The 10,261-nt window shown below is 40.9% G+C and overlaps 2 protein-coding genes across 2 annotated transcripts in view; one reads left to right on the top strand and one right to left on the bottom strand.

The window, feature by feature from the left end:
- The window catches only part of fbxo15 (F-box protein 15), a 7,068-nt gene extending 3,031 nt beyond the window's left edge, over window positions 1-4,037 (bottom strand). The window contains exons 1-6 of the mRNA XM_008438644.2: window positions 3,751-4,037; window positions 3,482-3,586; window positions 2,597-2,827; window positions 645-848; window positions 420-549; window positions 188-270 (exon numbers count right to left, since the gene is read on the bottom strand). Coding sequence (XP_008436866.1) covers window positions 188-270; window positions 420-549; window positions 645-848; window positions 2,597-2,827; window positions 3,482-3,586; window positions 3,751-3,821 — 824 coding nt within the window. The 5' untranslated portion in view covers window positions 3,822-4,037. The remainder of the gene's footprint in view (window positions 1-187; window positions 271-419; window positions 550-644; window positions 849-2,596; window positions 2,828-3,481; window positions 3,587-3,750) is intronic.
- A 3,166-nt stretch (window positions 4,038-7,203) lies between these two features.
- cbln2b (cerebellin 2b precursor) lies at window positions 7,204-10,010 on the top strand. The gene is made up of 4 exons (XM_008438645.2): window positions 7,204-7,314; window positions 7,668-8,188; window positions 8,649-8,768; window positions 8,892-10,010. Exons 2-4 carry the CDS (start codon window positions 7,901-7,903, stop codon window positions 9,087-9,089), a joined length of 606 nt encoding a protein of 201 aa, XP_008436867.1. The 5' UTR covers window positions 7,204-7,314; window positions 7,668-7,900; the 3' UTR covers window positions 9,090-10,010.
- Window positions 10,011-10,261: the final 251 nt, after the last annotated feature.

Raw genomic sequence — 10,261 nt, 5'->3', positions numbered from 1 at the left:
AGAGAGAGAGAGAGAGAGAGAGAGAGAGAGAGAGAGAGAGAGAGAGAAAATTGTGTTTTTTCTTTCCAAATTGCAATTTTGCTGTACTTTTGCTCTTTCATATACATTGACGGTGTTGGTTGTAACACAATATTCAAAAGGTATTGCAAGTATTGCAGTGGAAAAGTGTGACTGCGTTGCTGCTTGCCAATCATGAGATCCACGAGTGCTTCTCTCCACCAGTCTGTAGAAGTGCAGAGTGAAGATAATGAACGCCACAGAGCCCCCGTCCTGCAAAAAGAGTCATCTCATGCATATCTCGCAATTCTCCCTGCTAAATCAGTCACGTTGACCTGAATGATTACCTCTCACACTGCTTTAGCTACAATAATTAGTGGATAATAATGAAGAAAGAAAACAGCTGCCTGCGAAGGTATTACCCTCCATAGACCAATGATGGTTCCAGGCTGTAATAACTTCAGCAGCACGAATTGGTCCTGTCCAATGACCTGTGCGCATTTAGTTAGAGGCTGCATGTCTAGGGTTGCCACCAGGGATCTCTTGCTGGGTCTGACAGAACAAGCATAGAGCACAGCTGGTTTCACAAAGAGATGAGAGGACAAGAGGGAGAAAAGGGTTGAACTGGATGCTGTAGCTGTCTTAACTTCTTTAGGCCGGGGCAGCTGAAGGCAATCCTCCTGACGCCGTGTAGTTGAAGGCTGAAAATCTCCTCGTAGTTTGGCAAGCGGTCTCCACCACACCAGCACAGAGTCAGTGAAGTCTCAGAGAAGCGGGACCAGCTCAGCTCCAATGTACTCTCGCGTCCAGACATATCAGTGACGGTCAGCTCCCAGGTGACACGCAAGTTCCTAGAGGAGGATAGCACAATGTTGAAATAGAGCAATAGGAGCCGAGGAGTGACACACTAGCATGTGAGAGTTCAGCTACTATTTCTCAAAGCTAGGTTTGACAAGAAAAGGCAGCTTAATCTAAATATTGAGCAAAAAAAAGGGGCAGGATTTGCCAAAAGCTGACTGCTGCTTTTTTTTTTTTTTTTAAATCACCAAAATTGTAAACCCCAACGGCTGTAATGTTTCTTATGTCAGTGCAAGACAATTGCATGACTCCTTTTAAGCTGTTCTGACTAATGAAATGATGTGCAACGAATGAAATGAAACGGCAGCTGTTGTGATAAATCTCCTGATCCAATTCTGTCTAAACTGTGATTCACGACTGCCCCCACTGTGATGTAGCCAGCTTCTCACTGAGGCACCAACCAATATCAATTAGGTGAGGGAACAAAGCTTAAAAACTGGAGCAGCCCAGGAGGGCCCCGAATGACCCAGGAGATTTCACTCCGTGTCGTCTGTGTGTGTGCGATGTCTTGTGAAATGATTATTACCAAGGTAAATCGCATGCTCCTCAGTGTCTCTAACAGACAAAACCCCCTGTAGGGAATTGTCTCAGCTGGTGGGATGAAGAAGTGGGGGGTAGGGGGAGATGGCAAGGCGTGTGTCTGCATGTGTGTATTGGCACTGAGGGTTTGACGGGGCTAAGTAATTTATTTCACCAATTCCGACAGCCTCTGCAAAGAACACAATTATTTCTACTTCCCCCCTCTATAGCACAACAACTGCTTCAGAAGTCAAAATTGAGTGCTGCACAACCTCTAATCAGAGGTTATAAAAACACACCAGAACCCACAGTAGAGGAACTGGAGGAGCTCCACCTCCTCCCCTCCACCTGTGAGCCAGTATCCCCTTTGTGCAGAAGCCGCATTCAGACGCAGACCTCCTCTCTCACCTTTAATAAGAAAATGTCATTAAGTGCGCACAATATGAAAAACAAACCATGCTCTGTTTTGGATTGGAGGCAGATTGTCTCTTCTGTCTGCCCTTGAACCATCTCAGCAGCAAAGGCTGAATTTAAAAAGTTTTACTCCTTTTTTATAGTGGTTGGGGGAAAAGAAATCCATCCAGCTCAGCTTAAAGTTGAGGAAAAGAATTAGAAACCTTAAAAGAGGCCAATATGGATCAAGAAAAATACAAAGTATATTCACGTGATCCCAAATAAATTGCTCATTTGGTTGGTTTTATTTAATGAGAACTTTATGAGTTCTCAATTAGTTCAATGATCTGTCAATAAAATCACTTATTGACAGATAACATATCAGGTGTGTAACTTGTAATGTCCTTTGAGGTGCTGTGCACACAGAGACGAATCCAGTACATTTTCATAAATGATGAAAAAAAAAAAAAAGTACGTCCAAACAGTACGCAGCACCACAGAAAACACTGCAGTAGGTATGCCGAGTTAATGGATGGTGCTCTAACTCTGTCACAGAATAACAAAACAACACAGATCACCACCAAACGGTGCAATATGTGTGATTTATGAGAGTGGAGGAGCATGCAGGTTACACAGACAAATGGAGCTACCACGGCAGTATTTCATTTAAGATGACTGGCATGTACACACTGAAACATGAAAGTGGCATTTTTTTAAATCATCCACTTTGGAGGACAGCCTAAATGACAAAAATGTTTCACGATACACATAGTCTTACTTCCATGTGGATGGCGCCAACATGTGGTCGTTTATCTGTTTTTAACAATACCTGAGGACTTGCTCTGTTTGACTCGGCAAACCAGTGTGGCTGTTGATGGGTCCAAGAAGACGTTTCCATTTTTTCATCTCACGATGTGCTACTGTCTTGACATGCAGCTCTTTCCAGTAACCCGCAGCATGGTCCCTAGGCTTCTTGGATAAAAGCTGGACATTCACGATCTTAGCTTTTTGCTTTTCATTGTTGCAAATGTCACCAATGTATAGCTTCTTCCAGAGAACACTGCATGAAGAGAGTTGAGAGTAACAGAAGATTGTTGGTAAAAACACATGAAAAGACTGATATTTAAAGTAAACAGACATGTTCTCTAGTGTGAACAATGGTCATTAATGCATGCATTGACATTTTATATTTGTCAATCTTAAACGGAATCTTTTATATTACTAGGTTTTCAATCCCTCATTAAACTTTCAGCAACTGCCACTCCTTTAAATCTGCATTTTAGTTTAGAACCGGTTTTGGATTTTTTTTAAAAACAACATTCAGATGCATTATGCCATGTACCCTGCCAAGTACCGATCTCTTTGATGTGCTTCACATAAAATAATGTGAATTATATTTGACAAAGAAATACAGCCTTGCTGTCACAGTTTAACAACATGTACGTCTTGGTCTGGGAGTATAAATGCTCTCTTGTTTAATACTTACAAAAGTATTGTGAGAAACTATCAATGCACAACAATTCAGTGATATAAACAGCAATGAACAAAAATGCAACACTTAATGAAGCATTATAAGTCAAACTCTTTTTTTTTTGTCTGAGGAGTTCAATATTTTACACGAATCCAAAAATATTATTTGCTTATGGATTAAAAAAAAAAAACATAGGAGATTTAATTACACCTAATGTATTAATTATCACTGGATGAAACTTACTTATTACTGGCAAGCTGATAGAACAGCTTATTAGTGTGACTCATGCTGAAAAGTGCATAGGCATCCAGGTATGACAGAATTTTATCCAGTATCTCAAGTGGTAGTCTGCAAAATAGAAAATGAGACATGCATGATTCCAAAACATTTTCAATGTTAATCGTCTTGCGTTTACTTTTTTTTTTTTTTTACACTTTTTCTCTTTCTACAGCGCGCCATGTATGTAACACTAAAATACATAATACAAAGGAGAAAGGGAGTTCTGGCATTACTTGTCGAAGTTCTTTTGCGTGGACGTCGCCACAGCCCGCAGTCTGGAAGGTACCGCTTTTGAAGATGCCATTTGTTTTCCTCAATTTTTTAGAACGGACAGAGCCGCCGATCACGTTAACACAAGTTTGTTACTAAAGCAAAAACTCTATAGAACCATTAAAATTCACAGAAACACGCGTATGGTGAGTTTTTTTTCACCGAATTTATATCTGTCTGTAAAAAAACAATACGTAGAGGTTTTACTCTCCGCGTCTCGTTGCCATGGTGATGACAGAGCGTGATTCTTAACTTCCGGTGCAAAGGATAGTATGGTGTAGTGAATTGCCAACCAACCAATAGGCAGAAGTTGCCTTAAGACACCGCCCCTCATTTGCATAATGAGGCAGAAACGCGTTGTACAGTAAAAAGAAGACAAGAAAATGTAAAAACAAAATGCATGTTGAAAACGCACAAGATATATTGATGAACACACGTTTAAGGAAAAGGCAAAACAACATTTCTTGATGAAAACGCATGAGTAAATAACAGAAAAAACAAAATATATATATCTGCTTTTATTTAAGGCAGTCTAATCACCATTTACGCACATATTCACACGCTGTCAATAGCAAGTTACTGCAAGTTGTAGCCACAGTTGCCCTGGGGCAGTTTGACAGAAGCCCTTTGACCACCGCCACCATCCACATCTGTTTGTCTTGCCAAACAGATGTGGATGGAGTGGGAATCGAACCAATGGGTGGGTTTTAACCTGAAACTTGAGTAAGATTCCCAAACCAAAACAGGTAAATACATTTGTCTCTTCACCCAAGTTTAGGATAGAGGTGGCATCTTACACTGCAGAAAATAAGATTTCTCTATTCGAATTTAAACATTACTTCAATATTGAGACCGTATTTCAAGTAAGAGCATACAGTATCATTAATATCTGCACAGATGCAATGAGACAGATGGTCTGGCAGATACTGTAAGTGGTTGTGCAAACATAAAGTGGGCCAGCTTGGAGTTTTAGTATGCTTTACTTGCGTTATGTGTAAAGATAACTTGCAAAAGAGTTAGCAATAGAGGTGTATAGAGCATAAAACAAAATAAAGAATAGATTGCTTCACATTGGATCAAATCTGAAGCAGAGCTGTGCTGATGTAATCAGACGTAGAGAAAAACACATACAAGGCAACGCATATTGCAAAAAAATTAAATAATAAAATAACTAAAGCAGATGGCTCATTTTAAGACCCATCACATAACTGTCCTCCCCATTCAAGGAGGCCAGTAGGCTTTGCTTGCTGTCAGTGAATATAACCATAACTATGTTGTCAGTCTTGCCGATCAGCTTGCCTGATGGAAGCGAAGTCCCTTCCGGGGCAATAGCAGCCCCTGGTATGGTAACATTAAGTAGGCCACATCCCTTTTCCGTGTATGTCCCCTGTACTTGACATTTGATGTTTTCTGTAGTCGTCTGTCCTTCGGAAGGCCCGGGGACAGTTGTGGCTCGTGGATACCTGATGTCACCCTTCTGCATGATTTGCCAGTAAGCTCTGACGGAGCAATGTTTGACAAACAGTACAGAGGGAGGAGAAAAGATATTAAACATGATTAAAATTAGGTTTCTTTTTTTCATTATGTTTTATTTTTGTATTTGTTTTAGCAGGGTGCATCAGATGTGTGGGAACATCTGGTTTCACAGGTCACAGATTCGTATTTATGTCAATGAATTCCCAGAATGTTCATAAGTCGCAATTATTATTTTTAACCTCACGTTTGACCCTCAAGTAAAACATACATCTGTTTGCAAAAATATTCCCTTTTATTTATAATGTCAATACTTTATCATGTCACAACTAATAAACCAATGCCTATTTTCTGTGACTTTATGGAATAGGCCAAGACAAAGTAGGACATGGCGAAGTGGGAGAAAAATGATACAATACAGTGTTACATATAAAAAAAGCATGACTACTTTGTATAAACCCCCTTCGCTTCAGTTAGAGCTGCAAGTGTTTTGGAATATATCTCTACCAACTTTGAAAATCTAGAATCTTACGCTTTTTCCTCAATTGTCTTTGTAAAGTAGCTCAACCTCAGTTTGATTGAACGGAGAACACCTACGAACAGCACGGCACCTGTCACAACTTCTTAATTGGATTTAGGTCAGGATTTGAACTGGGCCATTCTAACACATAATCATTTCATTGAAGTTCTGGCTGTTTGTTTGGGGTTGTTATCCAGCTAAAAGGTGGATAATCACCATTGTCTCAAGTCTTTTGCAGTTTTTTTTTTAATTATTGCCTTGTCCATCCTCCCATCAACTGTGACCTGCTTCTTTGTCATGACTAAAGAAAAACCTCTTCAGAACAGTCTCAGGGCGAGATACTCCCGCCACCCTGTCTCAAAGAGGGGTTAGTTTAGGGTTTCGTGGCGTGTTAGCAAGTTTACACTTATAGAGATATTTATGTAGATAAAACCCTTACCGTAAAATCTCACAAGTTTCACAATTGAAAATCACATGCGAAAAAACATGTGCAACATGACTTATTTGTTTATTAGTAAAAGAAAAAAAACAAAACAAAAAAAAAACATCATGCCTTGGTTTGTTCCATTTCACAATTGCACAGAACTTAAGGAAAACAGTTCCCGGAATAAATGCTCATGCCTCAACCTAGTTTGCACATCCTTAAATAGAAAAATGACAGCTCATTAAAGGTCTGAAGTAAAGGTTTGCCACTTGCGAAGGCCAATATTGTACGATTCAACTGTAAGAAGCACTGATATGAAGCCCTTACATGGCTATTGAAATGACGGTGACGTCTCAGGGAGTGAAAGGAAAAGGTTAAAGGTTCACCAGGCAGATGAAGCTCAGCCTCTGTGAACATTTTTAGAGATGGCCCTTTCTTTCAGCTGACCAATTAAATCCTTCTTGACCAGTGTGAATACGAGGTCGTTTTCTAAACTTTCAGTGCACACTTGTGTTTTATAAAAGTTACAGGTTTTACACAGGTGTTTGTTTTGCTTTAGGGAACTTTGTTTTTAATGATTTGTTTCTTGAACCGAACCATTTTCTGCACATATAAACTTAGCCACAGGATGGCGCACAAGTATCTGAATTGGACCACTAAAAGTATCGAAGTCCTGGATTAAAAACACAAAGACGCCGAATCTGACATGCAGCCGCCAGGGCGATCCACCGCAAACTCCTTAATTTTAACTTAATTATTATACAGACACATGTAAGAAAAAAAAAACAAAAAAAAAAAAAACAAAACGCACGTTAATAATGGAAAGTAGAAGAAAACAATCCATGGGGTCCTCAGGGGACTCCCGAGTTCACGCGTTGAGCTGATTAATATGTAAACAAACCTATTAGCCCATGCCTGTGCTCCTATTTGCGGGGCACTTGTAGAGGAGTCTTGCTTCCAGCGGCTCACACACGAAGAATGGGCGTGAGTTGTCCCTCGAAAAGGGTACCCAGAGAATCGGGCTTTCATTTTTTTCTCTCTTCCAACAATCTGAGCGCTCACTTCTGTCTGCGAAAGACAGTGAACACAAGAGCGGGATGGAGAGCACAGGTAAGACAATATTGAGATTTTTCTTTTCATTTTAGAGGATGCTTAAACCGGGCTTCTTCTGATGTGTTTTATACAAGATTACCATACTACGGGTCTTTTTTAATGACTTACAAAGTGCCCCAAAACTGTTAACATAGCTGATATTATCGAAAAGACGACCGTGAGATGATTATTCATTCTTACCGAATGCTGTATGTAGTAGCAGCAGTTGCTGCTCACTTTACGCGCGACAGCGTTTTTTTACGCGCAAAGAAATTACTCAATAAATCAAGTAGAGATTTTTTAAACTTTCAGTTGTTTTGTTTTCTAACGTGACATTTCCAACTTTCCCCCCTCGCCTCCCACATCATTAGGATTTACAAAATCGACCGTTTAAATCCTCTCCCAAAATCTACTAAGACGCACAGGAGGGAGGGGAGCCTAAGTGCGTCTGTGTCAAGGAGCGAGGGAGCATCGCAGTCAGAGAACGAGAGAAAGGAAGGGAGAGGAAAAGGGTGGGGGGGACCGAGTCTGGACCAGGTGATCAATAAACCTCCAAGGGGCTGCCGGGGTTGTCTCATTGTACCCTGGATCCAGTGATCCAACCATGGTGCCAGCGCGCTGCCCGGGAACCTGTGCCGTCCTGGCACTGGCTCTCTTCTTGGGATGCGGCGTGGTCCTGTGCTCCGGCCAGAACGACACGGAGCCCATAGTGCTGGAGGGAAAGTGTCTTGTGGTGTGCGACTCGAACCCTTCCTCGGACGGAGCGGTGACCTCCTCACTTGGCATATCCGTCCGCTCCGCAGGGGCGAAAGTGGCTTTTTCCGCCGTGCGCGGAACCAATCATGAGCCGTCGGAGATGAGCAACACGTCAATGACCATCTATTTTGACCAGGTAAACGTGTTTCCCCAGTTTAACAGTATTGTATCTGATTAGTGTGGAAATGAGAAGTGTAAAGGTAGTATTCAGAATGAGTTCTTTGGTGTTTCCTTACTTTGCAATCCTAACATTTGGGACGTCTTTAAAAAAAGAAGAAGAAGAAAAAAAAAGATTCGACCAGTGTTGTGCGTAATTGGCACATCCAACGACGTTTTGCCAAAAAGGAGCAACAATTCATGCTAAATAATTTATCACATGTCAGTTGTGCAGCTCCGTGTGGTGGTTCCAATAAATCCACACGACTGGGGTCTTTGGACAGGGGCCTGTTATTGCACAAAAACGGGAATCCTCCCAAGCACAGTCCTAAGCATTTGGCACGCGCCTCCATGCATATCAAATACCGAAATGTGTCTACAAAAGAGCTGTTGTGTTGACCGAACTGCTTCGTCTCACTGTGCGCCCTCTCGGATCGCAGGTTTTAGTCAACATCGGCAATCATTTCGACCTAAAAGCGAGTGTTTTCCAGGCTCCAAGAAGGGGGATCTATAGTTTCAGCTTCCACGTTGTGAAGGTCTACAACAGACAAACCATACAGGTGAGCAAGCATAAAGTTGCAGCTCTGCATTCAACATATGAAACATGAAATTTTTAGCACACTGAGTGTGTGTGTGTGTGTGTGTTTTTTTTTTTGTGTTTTTTTTCTGTTCCCCCTCTGCAGGTCAACCTAATGCAAAACGACTATCCCGTTATATCAGCTTTCGCGGGAGACCAGGACGTTACAAGAGAGGCGGCTAGCAACGGTGTACTGCTGATGGTGGAACGTGACGACCGGGTCTACCTAAAGCTGGAGCGGGGTACCCTCATGGGCGGATGGAAATACTCCACCTTCTCAGGCTTTCTAGTCTTTCCTCTATAATCCCACCGTCGAGGATCGGTACTCTGCTTAAGATAAGGAAAAGGAACAACAACAACAACAACAACAAAATATATTCAAAAACATGCCATTTATTTTTCAAACTGTCAGCCAAGGAAGCCGACGAATATCTGTACACTCCGTCCAACACTATAGTCAAATATCAACGTTTCCTGGGAGTTTCATATATTCAAACCCATCAACTTTTACGCAATCTGGATGACTAAACGTCTCGATCGGGCCAGTGGCTGGCATGTGCTTGTCGAGTGTGTGGATTTTTCCCCCCCTCCTTGCCTGGAAAACAAACTTTTGGGCAACATGGACAAAGGAAAGATGAGGATGAGGAGAACAAAAACTGACTGTGTTATGCTTTATTTATGTTTGTATAGCCTTAAAGAATTTATGGTGAAGTATCTACGGAATCATGGACAACCTGGAAGAGAGAAGCGCTTTCACGCCAAGGGGCTTATTTTTTTTTTCCTTTTTCTTTTTTTTTTTTTTTTCCTTTTTTCTTTTTGCACGAATGGAAGTTTCCCCTTTTTACGTTTTTTTGTTGTGGTGTCTATGGTGTTACGTTTGGATGCCGAACATATTGAAAAATAACCCAAAATGTGGGCAGCCGATGAGTTTATTATAAGAGAGAAAGAGGGAGAACGAAAAGAAAAAAAGGCGACATATTTCAGCCTCAAGAGGTGACTTAAAACCATTTTATTTAACAACAATAACAATAATTTAAACAAGAAAAGAAGATATCTAATTTATGAAGTACATATTCACAGTACTATGTGTTCTACATTTCGGGATCTGCGTAGCTTTGACTGATTTTAATGTTCAGTGACTTTGCTCACTTAATGTACATTGTGGAAAAAATGATAGAAGAATCCCTATATCCATGTCCCGCTTAATAAATGATATTGTATTGTATAGGTTGAGCGCATTCATCGTTATTATTTAAAGAAGCGACTCGAGGTGGAGGAACGCATATTAAAGGGGAAGGCCTGGAAGGGAAACAGGCACGTCGCTGTCCGTGGTGCTGAAATAAGGAAAGTAACAACAGCTGTTGATTGAAGTAGCAATGAACGAATCCTGGAGGAAACAACAACAACAGCAATAATAATAATAATAATAATAATAATAATAATAATAATAATAATAATAATAATAATAATAATAAT

Source organism: Poecilia reticulata, linkage group LG20 (assembly GCF_000633615.1).
Source record: "Poecilia reticulata strain Guanapo linkage group LG20, Guppy_female_1.0+MT, whole genome shotgun sequence".
NCBI classification, from domain to species: Eukaryota; Metazoa; Chordata; class Actinopteri; order Cyprinodontiformes; family Poeciliidae; genus Poecilia; species Poecilia reticulata.
Note: the sequence above shows the minus strand (reverse complement) of the source record. Positions and strands in the feature narration are given on the sequence as shown.